Source organism: Euphorbia lathyris, chromosome 2 (assembly GCF_963576675.1).
Source record: "Euphorbia lathyris chromosome 2, ddEupLath1.1, whole genome shotgun sequence".
NCBI lineage: Eukaryota > Viridiplantae > Streptophyta > Magnoliopsida > Malpighiales > Euphorbiaceae > Euphorbia > Euphorbia lathyris.
In genome coordinates, this window is record NC_088911.1 from 43034817 (window position 1) to 43053442 (window position 18626).

Here is an 18626-nt window from a genome sequence, read left to right on the forward strand (position 1 = left end):
TGAAAAGGTTAATGAATTAAAATCGTTAGAACCATATTTTATGTGAATTCAATAATTTCAATTCTTCAAATCACTATCGAGAGCTTTATCCTTCAAACCAATTATATGGGTCATAGTTTTATGTTTTGAATAGGGTAATTGAGAGTGATATGAATTTATTGAGGATTGAGGAAAATATGGTAGTGGATATAGCGGAATGGAGTGGGAAAATTTATGTTACTGACACAATTTGATTTCACGGTTTCGTATGACGGTTCATGTTAGCCGATCCCGAATCATTTCGGGACTAAGACTTTGTTGTTGTTGTTTGAAGTTTAGGGATCATAATGAAAGTAAGAACAGAGTTAAGGGGACATGTGTGTAATTTATCCCTTGGTAAAATAGTGAAACTTTGGTATATGTATTAAACATATACCATATATTTTGGTTTTCCGTTTGATAATCACCACAAAATCTACCCAACAAATCTCTTTTTAATAGCTCTCTATTTTTACCTTAAGAAATTCCATTTCACAAACAACACACACAAACACAAAGAATGAGCCCTTCGCCTTCTTTACAAGATCAAAACCCCAAAATCAGCAACAAAAATGCCTCCTTATGCCCTCCTCTTCTCAAAATCAACAAAGACTCACATTCAATCAAGAAATCATCATCTTCAATACTCTCTTCATCTCCGCCGTCAGCATTTTCCTCCTCCGCTTCTCTCCTAACCGTGGCCGCCCCCGTCAAGCCGCCTCCTCAACGCACTCCGGTAATTATCTACACTCATTCCCCCAAAATCATTCACACAAATCCAACAGATTTCATGGCATTGGTGCAAAAACTCACAGGAATGTCGCGGTCCGATGACGATCCTGCTCCAGATCATCAGGTGAAGCGAGAGAACGGAATTCTATCGCCCGAGGAGGAGAGTAATAAGAACGGGAAGATGTGCGGGAATGATGATAATGAATCGTCATCGGTGATTACGACGGATGAAAATTGTGGAGATGGACAAGTGAATTCGTGTTTTGTTCCTCCAATTTTCGAGCCCCCAAATCCATATATGACGAACATACCTGTTTTTAGTTCGAATCCAGTTGAATTTCTGTGTGGAAATCAGCCTTATTATAATTATACAGATTCGTTATATTTTAATAATCCAAATTTGAGGACTTCCATTTCTTCTTCCTCTTCTTCTCCCATGGAGAGGATGAATGATTTCCCCGAATACTAAATTATTTATTTATTTTTTCATTATTTTGAAATTTGGTTCAGTCAGTTATGTTCTGATCACAATAAGTCTTGGTTTAAAAAGGATTTTATCTTCTGGAATAAATTTTGATAAATAATGATTGTAGATTTGTTTTTTAATTAAAGCATATTTAGTTTGTTGATGTTTTGATTGCAGTTGAATATTGTAAGCTAACAAATATATTATCTTATAACCATTGGAAATAAATGTATTTAGATATTTGGATATCGAATTTAGGTGACGCAGTTAGCTATTTACGATTTAATTGATTATAACAACGCGTTGTTTTATTCAAAAAAAAAAAAAAAAAAACAACAACAACGCGTTGTTTCTCAATGCTAAGCGACATTTTTATTCTACGGTTTAGAGTGAAAACCCGACACTTGTTTACGGCACTTAGTTTATTTGGTGTTGTTAGATTAATGAACTTAAATTTCATTGGAATTCTGAAAAAATGGATGATTAGGGGTTTTGAGTTACCTTTACAACTCATTTTAGCATTTGGAATTCAAGAGATAAATGTTAATTCACATTCGCATGTAGATAATTAAGTTGCTGTACTATCTAAATTTATAGACTCTTAACAGAAAATCAGCATTCTAACTGAAATTAGAATTTATAGCCCCACAATTTAAAAAATAACTCATATTATATATAGCACTAAACTTTAGCTCATTTCTTGCTTTAGATTTAAGTATGCTACCAAAATCTTTGCATCGCCACTCTTCATATTACTTACAGTCATGGCGAGTAATAGGTCTTGAACTGAAAAAGTATAAATTTTATTGGAATGAAGTAAAATTTGCCACTATTATTTTTTGAGAAGCGTATATTTACATGGGTTAATAGTACCAATTTAGTGGGCTGAGTGTAATTTATCCAATTTACCTATAAAGGGCAGCCCAGTGCACTACGTGTCCCCGCTGAGCAAGGGTCCGAGGAGGGTGTACTGTGGGACAAGCCTTCCCCTACCAATTTATTTGGCAAGAGGCCGCTCCTAAGACTCGAACTCGTGACCTCTTGGTCATACGACAACAACATAAAAAAAATTGTAAAATTTTACTCCTAACATTTCCAAGTAAGATGAATTTTACCCTTACCTAACAAATTGGTCTGACCGTTATTCGACTGCGATATCAAATCTTTCAAATAAATTTACTGATAAACCGAAGCAGTTTCGTATATATTGGCAATCATTTGAAATTGTGTTGATAACGTAATACATGTTTCAGGCAATTTTTTGTTACTATTAACTTATGTGATAGACTTAATTATTCACATTTTAATATTTTTTTTTGTAACTTTGTTAGTAACACAATAAATATTTTAGATATAATTAATATTTGGAAAACCTAATATGCATGTTTGTTTAAATTCTTAAATTCATGTTTATTAAAAGTAAAATTGATTTTTTCTTTTTTGCAAACATTGGGAATAAAATTTTACTATATAAGGGATAAATCTGCAATTTTAAATATTAATACATAAAAAAAAATGAATATTAAATAAAAATATTCAAATTATTAATTTATTTAAATAGTTGAAACATAAATTAAATAGTAAGTGTAAATTTGAATCTGACCTTAATTTTATGAATTAGAGGTCAAAATGTCCCTATAGTACAAATTGAATTTTAGCTATCACTTCAATCTTAAAGTTAATCATAATTTGCCCAAATTTATCAAATTTTAAGTATTAAAACTAATTATATATGAACAGAACTATATTAATACATAAAGTCGATTAGGACAAAAATTCGTTTTGACCCCGTTCTGATCCTTATGTTAAGGACAACAAAGATCCTACAAAAGAGCATTGGACAATATAAATATTAGCTGTAAGATTTGTTTACGTACATAATATAGATTAGTTGTTTTTTTAATACAAGTATTAAAGTATCAACTTAGGTGCAAATGCATACGTGTATCTCACGCACACAATTGACTCTTTTTTGTATGGGAACACAATTGACTTTGGAATTAAAACCCAGTTTAATTTAGTATTTAAACCAATGATTAAAATATAAGATGCCAGGATGTTGAAGTCAACAAATTATTTGTTTTATATTTTTTCTTGCATCGTTAAGATTTACAACAGTGACCCTCTACCTTATCCGTACTGTACATGACATATTTATAATAAAATCATTTCTTCTTTTTGTCGTCTTTTTCGCTTTCAAGGAGTACCGGAGCTGCCGGTATACTAAACCACCATTCTCTCAATCTCCTAAACCATCTTTCAGTGCTTTCTCTCCTTAAAGGAGAATATCTTGTAAACATCTCCAAAAAGCTTATCAGAAATATATACTTGCCAGGTAACACAACCAGAACCAAAGCCATGCACAAAAGCGCCATCGCCAATTTGTCGCTCGCCTGATCATAGTCATAATCATAATCATTCAAACAAACAATGATGAATTTGAATTATAAACACCAACATGAGAATAGAAATAGGAGAGGACAAACCTGAGGGAAAATGGACAGTAACAACGCACGGAGCTTGAGGAGAACCACGTTTCCATCCTGGATGACCTGTTCAGCCTGTGAAACTGCATTCTGAACAGCCAAAAGTTGTTCCATTGTGTTCATAGGTGGAGGTGCTATTACTTTAACTTCGCTCACGGGTTGCCCTCCACTACAGAATCTCGTAAGCACCATAAAGATCGCAAAGAGGATAAGTGTAGCTCCAAAGACATAACCCAACCATCCCCTGAGATGTACTTTGTCAGTCCAATAGGAAAGAATAATGAATTACTATTTCTCTACAAATAAATGCTCCTTTCATTGCTCTTGCTTAAGATTCTGTAATCTCGTAAAGATTCAGAACTAAATTAATAAACCTTTATGCAGTAGCAAATATGATACAATAGATTTTTTACAATAGATTTCAGACGGTCAAAGCAACTGTATAAAGTCTTTCCCTTTTAGTTTTACTTATTCCAATATACCCTGAACCAGCTGTGATTAGCTTATGAACATGAACATAATTTTTTTTTTGTTGTTTTTGAACACATGAACACAATTTAAGACCTGCAATTATAAAGTATACACAGGCCACAGTTAAGAACACAATTTGTTTCTCAACTGGCATTTGGCAATTGTGACCAGGTTCATATAATAGTGTCAGGATGATATAATCCTTCAAGGATGTTGCTAGCTCTACCACTAATCTGTAAGTTTTCCTTTTCCTATCAAAAAATTATGTATGACAAGGTGGCACAATCTAGTGGGAGAATCCCTCATTAAACAGTTAGTTCATTGAAAACACCCTTTACTCTACTCAGATTAGATGCTTTTTGCTATTTGATAATCTAACTCTTACCTCCATATAATATAACTGGAAATCAAATTGAAAACCAAGGACTTCACAGGATCTTCCCAATATGCCAAAGAAAGAAGACATTTTCCAACTTCCGTAACAGGATGCAGTAACTCCTGCAAAATGCATGAGATATTTTACACGCATTAGAAGAAAATCACATAGCAGACAGCCAGACAGTACAACGGAGTATATGATAATGCTATGCTGATCATGAACTCATTATAATTTAATCAGTTAAACAACTGAGGTAAAAATTATCATTCACACATCAATCACTGTCAGGAAACAAAAAGTTATAGCCCCACTACAACTCTTCAGATCAACCAAAATCTACAGTTATAATAATGACAAGAAAAGATGCACAAAACGAAAAGGCTAAGTTTTTCCTTTTTAAGTATGCCAGATGGCATAATAAAAATGCAAGCAACATATTATCAGTGCACCTTCATTACTGCCAAATTCGTGTCAATGCCTTCTACTTTAACCCCATCGACTGTTTCTTGTGCCATGATCGCTTTTTTGTAGCTGTTTCTACATTTCTTGACTACTCTTTCCAATGAACTCATCTCTCCCACAGCTATCTCACCCACCGCAAGCTCTCCGTCACTTGGATCACTTGAATTTGTTCCAAATGCAAATCCTAAATTAGAAACCATGGTCAAGGCAGAAATTGAATGCATTCCAGCTCCAGCCTTGAAATTGTTAGGGCGTTCTGTCGCTCTTACAGAGGACATGCTTGCAATGGTTTCTAGTATCAAATCTCCACCGGGAAGTTGATCACAAAGATTAAACATCAGAAGAGTTTCATATTGAACCAAATTTACAGAACTAATTTCTTGAATTGCTTGTACTCTCAGAATTCCAAGGACAGCCTTTGAAAGTGCCTCATCCCGTTCAACTCCTCTTATCTTATACTTATTTATGAATCTGTGGACAAACAAAATTTCCTGGATAATAGCTAGCCAGTAATCACGCCGACTATGCCCTTTAAGCTCAGGAAACTCTATGACAACTGGTTCTGACCTGCAAGAAGAATAGTCTATCACTAACAAAAATTTCTGATGAAGCTTTCAGTTATTTCAGTTTGAGACAGCTCCAGAGTTTCCCAGGAAGAAATCAGGGAATAAATAATTATTCAATCATAAGGAAAAATATACAAAAAAATTCGCCTTACAAGGAAATAGATTTATACAGGACCGCCTTATCAAAAAGCCGTGTGCCCCATGGTCCCGTTAATTCAGGTTTAACTATTTGTTTTAGATCATCTGATAAATCATATACTTTTGGCTTGTCATAAGATACAACACGGAGAGCTTCAAAGTATAATGCATGATCAGTTAGTATCAGTCGACCTGTGGAGAAAAAGGCAAATTTTGCATTACATGTATTTTCAAAAACAAAAGCAAGAGGAACGAGAATGGTAGCACAGGCAAATGTCTGTCTACAAAGATTATGTTAAGAATGTACTTTTGCATGGTTACATCAGTTCACAAAGGGAAACTTGCAAAGATGATTCAACCCAATTTGAAATCCAGTAACCTACCTGGCCACGTTGACACTCCTATATGTTCAAGAACTGGTTGGGTTGTGACTGTTCCATCCACTTCTAGAATCTTCTCTCTTCTTGACTGTCGAGCTGCGGAAAGAAGAGATGAATCTGATTGGCTCTTCGTCTTTTTTATTGCCCTGTAAAACCAATTCAAGAATTTGAATATGTGTGTGCAGATATATATATATATATATATATATTGGTGGTCCCACAGTAAATATGGAACTGTAAATCATGAAAAGATGATGTGAAGAACAGCAAAATTAAACTTCTGGCTAAAGAAACAAAATATAGGTTTTTAGATTGAATGTGAAAACAACCTATAAAATCCTTTCTTAATGAGGTAACCTCTAGCTCATAAAGTTCATCTGGATCAACTCTTCAAGTGAAGCAATCCTACATAACATTCCATAGACTAATTGGACGCACAAAGAACATCCCTGATATACTAACTTCCCGATAAAAGGACTTTAATGGTTATGATGAGCATCTCTCTTTTTGTGGGATATTTGTATGGGGAAAAAGCGATAATATAAGAAACCAGGCAAGAAAATCAAACTTAAATTATATTGCCAATTGCAAGCACACAAGATCAATGACATATGATAGCCAAATATTGTACATTTGCAAATACAATTGTGATAAAGGTAATTTGTGTTGCCTTCTGAAATAGGATAGGTTCGGATATAACTGATCCATGCTGCACCTCAAGGAGTGAATGCTTGATGGAATTAGGCTTCACTACTAAAAGAGGTGGAGGCCCCACAAAAAACATTGAGATCATATAATGGCATCAATATTTCGAGCCTACATTAGGCAATAGGGGGAAGAAACCGAGGGAGGGTAATTCTCAAATCCCAATTTTGTTTGGCAATAGAGGAAATGGATGGGAAACTACACTTGGTGCCAACAAAAAATGTTAATCCCCAAACACAGCAGGAAATGAGTGGGAAACACACAAGTTCACAAATTTACCCTTTATATTACCATTTTTTACAGTAGATTGATGGATTTACTTGTATATTTACCATAATAAAAATAATATCTCATCCATTTTCATTCATGGAAGAGAAATATTTTTCTCTCCAATTTTCTCTCTTTCACCTCTGGTTTCGTATCCTCTCTAAATTTGTTCCAAAAATTACAGTTAGAATTGTAAACAAGGGCCTAACTCACCTCAAAAGGTACCTCAAAGGGAGAGGACTGCCTCACACATAAGGAGTCATTTTAGCTCCTAATTAAGAAACGTGGGATATTTAACACGCCCAAATCATTTGGGGCGTAAAGCAAATATAAATGGGCAACCTCTACTCAGGTGCATACAAAATTAGCACAGCATTCTGTATGGACATTAGAATGCGTAGATCATAAACAACCTCCACTGCATTTTCTTTACCTATTTTAAAAGGGAGGACCAAATGTGTAAAAGAAAGTTTTATAAAGGCTTGCTTTAGTGCAACTGATTTCGACAAAATAAGCCCTAAGAAAAGCAAGATGAAAATCGATAACTCTGATTTATAATGTCTTTCAGTCAGAGTCTTGATTCTTAATTATTTTCCTAAAATAAATTAGCTGGCGGTTAGGTTCAGATGACCATCTTTGATTTTACAAACTGGGTGCACTTTTCTAAGGTTTGGTTCTTCTGGGATGGGTGGAGTAATAATCTTTTTGGGTCCTGAATAAAGTTTATCTTTCTTTATCTTTACTATCGGTCATCGATGTTAATACCCATATAAAAAGGGATCTCAGCTCAGTCCATGACAAATCAGGATTGTTTATTAATATTAGCCTGGGAAAATCTATAATGAGTTGTTTCCTACAATCAAACCCCAAAGCTTCACCAACTATGGTGTTGTGAAGTTTGTACTTCTCCGCAAATACGTAGTGTGTCCAAAAAAACCAAATTAATCAAATTTATCTGATCTCGTATTCACCACGGCGTCCTATGTCAGAGTGAGTAAGAGAATGCAGTTTTTTTCATCACATGTACCCAACCTCAAATCTTAATATCAATGAAGCAAAACAAAATAACCAAGGTTTATTCAAAATATGTTCTCGATATGTGATGAGGAGATGTATTACCTCTCTAGTCCATTAAGGTACTTGTCATATACAGAGAACTGAAGTCTACCACCAGTTGACAACGTAAGTGCCTCAAAAAGATTTTCACAGATAACGACATTGGCGATGATTGGAATTGATGGAGCTATACGTGAGAAAGCCTCTAACCCAACAGTCAAATCTTCTTCTACCTATAAGAAAGCGGACACCATAAATATCCATCCAATAGTAATGCCAAGCAAAAATACTAGGCAGTTTCACAACTTCTCCACAAACAGTTAGTTGAACGAAAACCTTAAAATAAATGAGCAAACTCACATTAACGAAAGGTTCGCTTTTAGCTGCCGGAATCTCCCAAGCTAGCATCATGTCAAATGTCAAGCGTCGAAACTTCTTATCAGTTAGATGACCACTTACTTGAACAGATACAGCCAGTGCTCTGAAGCAGCAGTACTCCAAGAAGTTCCTGGCATATCGAGATGGATGCTTTATAGAATCAGAAGCCTCCACATTGAAGCTCTCTTGCAGCACAGTTACAGGAGTGCAAAGGATTCTGCGTTGTTTTATTTATTTGTCCATGAGATTATAATTAAAATAAACAAAGAAGTGACATATATATCAAAGTGGCAATAAGAAAATCTCATCGAGAAGAAAGCATAGAACTACCCTACCTAGAAGAATTACACATAACCAATAGCAAAGAACAAAATTGGGCCAAACAAAATTAGAAGAAATACAAATAGCTACGACAAAGAAGGAAACAAGCAAGAAGCAGACAAGTAGTATATGTCACTTACTTAGAGCACCTTCGAACAATCATATTAGCAACTGGAGAAAGCTCCGCAATCCAATTCGTTCTTGAAGACGGAGACCTCCCCATCTCCTCAAATTCTTCATCGAAGAAACTTCGCTTGCTAAGTAACCATTTAAATGATCCTTCTCTTACTAGACCCTCAAGCATATTTATTGCTTTGCTAGTTGTTGCCATCTCGGCTCGTTGTTCCTAATCCAAGAACTAATTTCCCCCAATAGTTCCTTATCTCACCATAACCCCGCAACAAGTACCCTTTTCATTCAAATCAACCAGTTAGCTGATCAAAATTCATCAAACTACATACTCTAGTTTAATAATAATAATAATTAACTTCACCTAACTCAAAAAACCTAAGAATCAAGAACTTTCCTGAAAAATGTAACCAAAATCCCTTCTCAGAAGTCACATCCAGTAAAATAATTAAAGAAATGACCAGAGTACCTATTTGAAAAAGCTTTCAGGAAAGAAAACAATAAAAATGAATCAGCTATCTGAAATTTATACTCATACCTCAAATACGATTCAATTTGCAAAAATTCAAGGACCCCAGTCCAGAATGAGTTAGGAAAACCATCACCGAAGAATCCAGAATACCAAAATAAGAATAATGACCAGGTAGAGAAGATGAAACCATGAGAATGCTTGAAATGAGTTGCAAAGTATTATTGTGTCGTAATCGAGGATATATCAAAAAGGGAGGAGAGGTATTTGGATAGGAAGGTTTGATTGTTTATGTGGAATTGCGAGCTTGTGACGCGCAAGATTGGAGCGATCAAGCAACTGTGCACTCGTCGTCACCAAACGGAACAACTTTTGCTTTTGTGTAAAATATATCTCTAGTCCCTCAAATCTTTTACATTTTTTGTAGATAAGGATAAATTTTTCTTATTACATTTTTATTTTTCCATACCTATCTTTTGGAGGGTGGCAATTTACATTAATAGTGTTATGTTATTTATGAATTTTAGTATGATATAAATATAATAAAATGTCATTTTGAAAAAAAATATATAATAAAATGTTAATTGTATCAAATGAGTTATGGCTGTAAATTTGACTATTGGGACAACAATTGCCAGCATTAACTTGTACACTTCAATTAATCAACTATAAATTTATTAAAGTGCTTTTTAAAAAAAATTCTGATCAATATTATTATATGAGAGAAAAGAATACACATTATATAAAAGAAAAAAATTGAGCAATTTTAATCATCATTTTAATGGCCTCTTTGGTAATGAGTTTTTTTTAGGTAAAACTAGAAGTTTGAGGCAGTTTAGATGTTTTGACTATTTAAATATCTAATAGTGGTGTTTGGTGAATAGAAGAATTTATTGGATAAAAAAAAAGTAATTTTGAAAAAGTTGGTTTTAATGAAATTTTCGATTAGCTTATTGCTCCATATATTTTGAATGACATTTTTATCTCTAATTATTATTTTTTAATTCCAAATAAAGGGTTACACCATGTACTTTTTGTTATTTTACACAAATCTCTATTAAAAGTAAGTTAAGTTTTACGAAACAAATTTATACAATAATCTATTCAATTCAGCTAGTCAAAACAGCTAACTAAAAAGGTAAAGCTAACATAATAAGCTAACAAGTAATAGCTATTTAGCAAGCGAGGCTAATATCAAATTGTCTCGGTGTCATATGAATTTATAAAATAAAATAATAAAAAAATTATTTTAGTTCAATTAAATTTCAAACTCCATGATTTTAAACATGTAACATCTTTTTTTTAAAGCATGTAACACCTTTTTTGAAGGTACATATTAGTCCAATAGTAGCTCAGATAATAAATTCATAATAAATTGTACCACATGCTCCGTTTTAAAAAAAAAAAATATGAATCAGTTAAGTTTTACGAAACAAGTTTATACAATAAACTAATTAATTCAGCTAGTCAAAACAGCTAACTAAAAAGGTAATCCGCTAACAGCTGACCTAATCAGGTAACAAGTAATAGCTATTTATCAAGCAAGAGCTATTTATCAAGCAAGGCTAATACCGAATTGTCCCTATGTCATAGGAATTCATAAAATAATAATAAAAAAATTTAGTTCAATTAAATTTCAAACTCCATGATTTTAAACATGTAACATTTTTTTTTTTTGAAAAGCATGTAACACCTTTTTTTTTAAGGTACATATTAGCCAAATAGTAACTCAGATAATAAATTGTACCACATGCTCCATTTTTTAAAAAACATATGTGATTTTATGAGTAATAATGATATGGAAAAATCTTGTTGATGTAAAGGCTTAATACATTATTTGCTTTTTGAACTTGTCCAAAAAAGTTTGATTGACCTCCTAAATTTTCAAAGTATTTTGACAACCCTCTGAATTTGCATAAAATGTTCAATTAGCCCTCTAAACTTACATAAAATATAATCAATTAATAACTCGATTGCAAAAAAGTAAATTAAATACGGAATATGTATTGTACACGTCTTAGATTGTTATTACATAATTCATAAAATAGATTAAAAAGGAAGTTCTTATTTGTTCAATTATAAAATTTATCTTCTCTAATATTAGAACCGCATAGCCCGACCTTGATCATTTTACTTTTCTAAAAACGTATGCAATACATCTTCCACATTTAACTTTTTTTTTGAAACCGAGTGATTAATTGATTACATTTTACCCGAGTTCATTGGACTAATTAAATAACATTTTATGCAAGTTCATGAGGCAATCGAGACACTTCGAAAGTTCAGGAGGTCAATCAAACTTTTTAGACAAATTCAGGGGGCAAATGATGTATAAAGCCAATATAAAATGAACCACAACGCCATCATGGGTATCATATCATCGCCCACAAGATTGAGCCACATAATACGATTCCAACGTCATAATAGATCTCGCCTAAGATTAATTTGTCACAACACGTCACCATCTATTTTGTCCATAACAGAGCGATAAGTTTGAATCATATTAATTCCTTTTCAATGACCAACACAATCAAGTATTGTAATAGGCGCCATAAATCTTAAGGTTTGTAGTCCACCATCCAACCCAAAACGTCATTGTTGTCTTCAAGGTATTCATTCAATCACTAGCTTATTTCTCATAACTTTTGATCATTGTTGTTTTTATCCACATTATGTCCCTAAATATTTATTAGGCATCAGAGTGGAGCCATCGGTCTTCGTCTCCTCCCTTTATCCTTTTTTTTTTATCTTATTTCAAGTTCGTTTAGGGATCTCCAAGATTCAAGCACATCACTTGTTAATAACTTTTTAAATAACAGAATAAATATCTATATTGATTATTTTGCTGACCTTTTTGAACTTGTGAAAGCAAAGGAGAAGCAAAGTGGTTTTCACCTAATTAATTGGTTTGTTAGTATTAGATCTAAGTTTATTAGAATACTAAGGTGGAGATTTAAAACCATCATAGGATTTAAATTTAATAAGTCTAAATCTAACAATGGCTGATCAAATTCATTTCGTTAGTTACTGATAAGTGAAAACTACCGAAGAGAAGTACATGAAGGGTTTTGTATTTATGAAATCTAATGCAACAGTGATTTTGTCAAATGCATCTTAAATAAATTTCCATCCTAAATAAGATCGTCTGGACCGTGTAACCGCTTGAAATCGAAAATATCCTATGATTTTCTCCGATTAATCTCTTTGGCCATTTTTTGGCACCTAGGCAATTTTCAGTCATCTGGGCTCCGCCTAGGTGCAGTGTATCTCTATGTTATATAATTTTATATTATTATTTTTAAATAGTATAATATATATTTTAATTAAATTTATATAATCATTTTTTGAGTAACAATTAAAATACAAAAATATAATTTGATTAATTCCCGATCAAGTCCCAACTAATCTCTGGTTAATCCTCCAAAGCTCTGTCTGCTCAACTAGTGTCTAACATTTTTTACAACCTTACTCATTAATACCCAAACTCGACTTAACTCTCATTTAAAAATTTACTAAATTACAAGCACGTGTATTTAAAATACATAGATTTAACAAGTAAATGTATAGGTTTAACAAATAAATAATTGGAATTGTATCTCTTAACTCATTGATACCAAAATATCGATTACTTTCTGATTGCTAGCTTCAAGTCACATGTGAAGGAAGAAAACTGTCAGACAAGAGCCGGACACTGGCGAACCCTCTCTGATGCTTAACTGAGAATGGAGAATACGTTAGGGATGGCAACGGGTAGGGTACCTGCGGGTAATGTCAATCTCAATCTCAAACCCTTACCCTTTTATTTTTTAATTACCCATACCCTTCCCATTACCCTAACAGGTATACCTTTTGCATCTCATACCCGTCCCATTTAATTCGCGGGTACCCGCGGGTACCCTTACCTGTTAAGAATCAATAAATGAAACAAAATATATTACAAATATAACAAAGTATAAATGTAATAAATCATCCATTTAAAAATTGAACACGTTGAACCTTAATTAATAAGAATAAATTAGCTTAGTGGTATCACTCAATAGTTGAAAAACAAAAGTTTGGGGTTCAAATCTCACGTCTTACATCTAAAAAACAATGATATTTATTAATATATAAAAAAATTATAACGGGTAACGGGCCGGGTACCCTGGGGGGTATTCTCATACCCGTCCCATTACCCTAACGGGTAATGGTTTTGATCTCATACCCATCCCATACCTTTTTATACAGGGTACGGGTAGTCCCATTAGGGTCGGGTAGTGCTGGGTACCCGCGGGTAGGGTACCCGTTGCCATCCCTAGAATACATAACTTGAAAGCAATTTGGTATAACTATGTAGTAAAGAATTGTGTACCTATGATTATGATCTACATGCTATTTATAGACAATCATTTACATCTTAGTTGTGCCTTCATACAAGTGTCAATTCATCGTTGGTTCGTAACCTATAATTCCGCAACATACTGAATTGAGCGTGCTCTTTGAATTTCGAAGCTCCTTTCCTACATTTATTCCGGAAAGGTCCTTCTTGATGGATGAGTTGGCCAGATATACTCATGCTGTTCCACAATGGATGTCTTTCTAAAGATTTTTTTTTGTTCCACAATATATGATATTTTGCTTCAATCTATGCACATTAATTTACTTTTACCAAATATACCCATATTTAAGTTGACTTTTTGCCTTCGGAATAGACAAAGTTACTAGTGGATGCAATTAATATAAATGTAACAAAAATCTTTTACTTACAATTAATTGCATTTCTTAATTAGTGTGTATTAACCTTAAAATACATGTATTGTGGAACAGAGGAAGTAGCATTCAACGGGCTTGTGCTTATTCGTTTAAGCCCATAACACTATTTAATACCATATCACCATAAAATAAAATTTTCATTTTATTTCAAATAAAAGCATATAATAATATTTAACATAAAGTTTTAAAAAAATAAGATTATAAAAAATAAACTAAAAATAGCGAGGATATATATTTCTATTCCATTAAAACATATTGTAAATTTTATTATAGGATTTGGAAGTAAAATGAAATTAAAAATGATTATGAAAAAACAAAGAGTAAAAAGAAATATAAAAAAAACAAAGAAAGAAAATGATCCTTTTAGTTATTCTTATTTTTCTAGCTCTACCAACGTAACTTCAACTGACAATTCACGGTATCAAACGGGTGGAATTTTTCACGAGGATTGAAGTTTCAGAAAGTAGACATCTCGAGGATTTCGTTACCTCATTTCGACCTTATAGAGTCTTTTTTAGTCCAAAATTTTGCTTTATTATCATTCCCAACATCCTAAATTTAATTCTCAGTTTTCGTTTTGCTCAATTACATGTCCGAAAACTCATTTCATATGCCTTTTGTAACTCGATTTTTTCTATTCTCAACAAATCGAAAATTTGATTCCTTTTGCATTTTTTTACCAAGCTAATTTGATCTCAAGTCGTTTTTCTTGTCTCCCTAAACGCTGCCTCAAGCTTTTTAACCTTGTTATTAAACTCGAAATAATCGTTCCAATTTCAAACTTTAATTCTCCAAACATCTAATTCCCTCACGTTTACTCATCATCAAATTGCTATTGAAATTTCACACTAAAGTTGTTCATACCTTTGATCGTCCATTCAAGTCTCTCTCTTGCTCGTCGAAACTAGGCCGATTTCGGCCGAAGATCCGTCAAAACTAGCCATTTATTGGCTTTAAGTTTGTCGTTTCAATTTCTTTCCATTCTACTATTAGCATTTCAAATTTGTTGTTTCGATTCCACATTCCAATTTCCATTTTATTCATATTCTGTTTTAGATTCAACATCTATAATTGATTTAGCTATTTTTGTGATAGATATAAATTTAATTGTAATTGCACATGTTTCATCAACACCTATGTAATTAACCCATTTCATATTAATAAAATAGATTTTTTTTCTTCAATCACCGCGTCAATTTTGGATTTAAATTTTCTTTATTTAACTTGTGGTAGCCATTAATTATTTAGTAAAGCTTTTATAGCGGCACTAGGAACCCAAGATGGATTTTTTCAATCCTTGTGTCTCCTGTCAATCGTTTCGTTTGGAATTCAAGTTTTTTGCGTGCATGTTTCATCACTTTAACCGTCCAAATTAATTGGGAATTAATTCCTCTGGCACGCCCACACTCAATCCACACGTGAAAAAGTTGAAATTAGTAATATCTAGTAATGTTATGAACATCACTAACAATTTTTGGCACGTTTAGTGGGGCCAAACATATTTTAATACAATTTTTTTAAGGAATAATTTCAAATTACACCGTGTGGTTACAAGTTTTTGTAGATTGGTATATATGGTTTTTTTTTGTTACAAACCAAACCTTGTGGTTTGCATCGTTAGCTGAATCAAGGCAAATGCCTTAACTTTGTTAAAAAAAATGATGACGTGATCGATGAGTATTTTGGAAAAAATTGACTTTTACAAGTCAACTCTTTCTTCTTCTTGTCCTCTTTTTTTCTTACTTTTTTTTGCCTGGAATTTCAAGAATGCTGGAATTCCAGAATGTTGGAAAATCTGAAAATTCTAGCGTTCTGGTTTCCATAACATTGGAATTTCTATAACTAGAATTCCAAAAAATGAAAAAAGAAGAAGAAGAAAGATGAAGAGTTGATTTTGACTTTCCAAAGTCAAAAAGTAAAAAATTGGTTATTTCTAAAATACCCATGCCTTTTAATAGAGTTAAGGCGTTTGCATTTATTCTGCTAACGGCGTAAAACCATAGAGTTTGGTTTGTAATAAAAAAATCACAGGTACCAACCTGCAAAAACTTATAACCACATGGTTTAATTTGAAATTATCCATTTCTTCTGTCATCTCACTTTCATTGTCACTAAAATTTGTTAGTCTATCATAACAATTTTTGGCACCCCCAGTTAGACTTCTTTTTGGCTCTTACGAGTTTTTCCATAATACTCCATGTTTCACACTCATTTTTTTTGCCTTACTTCACTATCACCAAAATTTGCTAGCTATCGCTGACAATTTTTTTTGCACGCCCACTAGGATCATTTGTTAAGCTTGGCCAAAAAATTTAGTTACCCTTTTTTCCTATACCACGTCCAAATTTTTTTTTTGTGTGTTTAAGTTTCCTTTATTTTGTGTGCTTTGTCACTAATTTTTTTTTCATAAATTTTTTGCTTATTTTACTTCAAGCAAACTAGGATGTTTATTTCTTTTATTTAAATTTAGTCAAATCTAATCATTTTTGTTCAACATTATTCACGGAGAATGCCTGCAAAAAATACAATAGCACCATTTTAATGTCAATAGACGTAAAACAATAAAATCTTGATGAGGACAGCATACCAAGATGCAAAGGATGCTACAATACCGATGTATTTTGGTGGTTTCAATTGATATCGTTATTTTACAGTAAATACAATTGTAGTGTGGGTCTATTGGTATACTATTTTTAGATGCTACACTGATGGTTATATTTAATTTATTATTAGTGACGAAAATGATATCGACTGCGAGTGTTGTGCTTATGTTTATCCCACATCATTTTATGGTGATGAATATGGCTCCTATGTGGAGCAAGTCCAACAGTCCCATGAAAACTCACATGATCCTGATTTTATTGAAATATGGGAGGATCTACGGATGAGAAACCATGATTTCTCGGATAGTTATTTCTATAACAATAGGGACCAAAATCTCTATTTTCATCATCCTTGTTGGCAATCTTGTTTTGAAAGAAGTATGGTCACAACTCTAATGGAGTATGAGACCTACCAAAATTATGCCTACTCCGATATGAGCTATGATAAAAATTCTTTCGAGGATTCCGGTCCTGATGCAGATGTGGAAGCATTTCAAGTTGTTGAAGACGATGGAGAATCAAATCATTACTTGTAAAAGAGAAGCAATCAAAGAACGACATGCTACAAGATTATCGTGAAACAACTTGAGAAAGAGATGGCTAATGTAATGGCTGCTCTAACTGCCACTATTAAAAGTTTCTCGAGGGGCATCCAAGAGGGATAATTCGATCATGATATAAAGTTAGAGACATCTCTCACACCTCTAACTCCCTCTAAAAATAGGAATGATTCATGAATTAGATGAAGAGGCAGAGGTGGCAACAGAAAGACAAAAGGAGGAAGATGTTCCCTATGATTGTAATTCTGAGTCTAGACATGAGGATGATGTATTTTCCAATGATTTTGATTCGGGGGGGGGGGGGGGGGGGCAGCGACAAAGAAGAGATTCAACAAGAATCCATTCTATAAATATTTCCCACAGATGTGAATCCCTTAAGTTAATTGAATATATAAGGAGTCCCGATATGAATAAGAAAGTAGTTATACAAGCCTAGGAATAAGAGGAAGATATATTCTGTTACCTTAATTCTGATTTCTGCCATGAGGATGATGACCTATCAAATACTATAACTTGGGGGCATTGATAGGGGTACGTTACCCCTATCTTTTAGCGTGATTTACGGGTTAATTTTAAAAGAAATAAATAAGTTTAATTACAAAAATAGAGTGTTTTAATAAAATAACGAAATAAAAATAAATTTCGTGCTTTCAGTCAATTTTCCTTGTTTTTGATTAATTTAGGAAATAAAAACGTCAAGCTAACTTGGCCTTCGAGATTTGTGTTTCAGGTACGAGCAAGGAGTGAAAAATCCACTCAATACGCGAGGCGCCTCATTCCTTACGCGGGGCGTGAAACATGGAGTCAGAAATAATTGCCCTTTCCACAAGCACCATGTGGAATCTAGTCAGCATACGCGAGGCGTATGCCAACCTACGCGAGGCGTATGACACATGTCAGAAATGATTAGCCTAATCCTGAAAGTCAGACTGCATGGTCTCCCTGAGTCAACTATCCCTACGCGGGGCGTGTGAGGGAATTCTTCAGCATTAAAAGTTCAGAGACTCATTTACGCGGGGCGTGCCTCAAGCTACGCACGACGTAAAAGGACCAAATCAAGCAATAAAAAGTCAGAGTCTCAAACACGCAAGGCGTATCCCAGTCTACGCGGGGCGTGTTTGAGGAAAATAAGATCTGGAATTGGTCCACATGCAGGAGATTTCTGACGGAATGGGCACACACGCAGGGCGTACACCACCATACGCGGGGCGTATTATGGGATTTCTGCACAGAATTATGTTCCTCCATGCTTGTACCTTGTGGAATTACAATCTTACCCCCAGCTTGA

General features: G+C 33.6%; 2 protein-coding genes across 4 annotated transcripts; one reads left to right on the plus strand and one right to left on the minus strand.

The window, feature by feature from the left end:
• The first annotated feature begins 504 nt into the window (after positions 1-504).
• On the plus strand, positions 505-1341 carry LOC136220491 (VQ motif-containing protein 20). Its single transcript, XM_066008309.1, has one exon. It carries the CDS (start codon positions 539-541, stop codon positions 1217-1219), a length of 681 nt encoding a protein of 226 aa, XP_065864381.1. The 5' UTR covers positions 505-538; the 3' UTR covers positions 1220-1341.
• A 1934-nt stretch (positions 1342-3275) lies between these two features.
• On the minus strand, positions 3276-9791 carry LOC136217947 (uncharacterized). 3 transcript variants are annotated; one of them, XM_066004654.1, is made up of 10 exons: positions 9493-9791; positions 8966-9234; positions 8487-8721; positions 8190-8359; positions 6102-6244; positions 5733-5910; positions 5002-5581; positions 4559-4671; positions 3703-3946; positions 3276-3609 (listed from the first exon to the last, which is right to left on the minus strand). In XM_066004654.1, exons 2-10 carry the CDS (start codon positions 9154-9156, stop codon positions 3382-3384), a joined length of 2082 nt encoding a protein of 693 aa, XP_065860726.1. In that variant the 5' UTR covers positions 9157-9234; positions 9493-9791; the 3' UTR covers positions 3276-3381. The 3 variants fall into 3 exon arrangements, with proteins under 3 accessions (XP_065860726.1, XP_065860728.1, XP_065860727.1); XM_066004656.1 differs by having other exon boundaries at positions 8966-9351; XM_066004655.1 differs by having other exon boundaries at positions 8966-9791.
• Between the last annotated feature and the right edge of the window lie 8835 nt (positions 9792-18626).

Coding starts and splice junctions, on each gene's coding strand:
- LOC136220491 (XM_066008309.1), top strand. CDS start 539: ATGAGCCCTTCGCCTTCTTTACAAGATCAAAACCCCAAAATCAGCAAC.
- LOC136217947 (XM_066004654.1), bottom strand. CDS start 9,156: ATGGCAACAACTAGCAAAGCAATAAATATGCTTGAGGGTCTAGTAAGA. Junction 8,722..8,965: donor ATTGTTCGAAGGTGCTCTAA/GTAAGTGACATA, acceptor AAAACAACGCAG/AATCCTTTGCACTCCTGTAA. Junction 6,245..8,189: donor TACCTTAATGGACTAGAGAG/GTAATACATCTC, acceptor TTGGTTTTACAG/GGCAATAAAAAAGACGAAGA.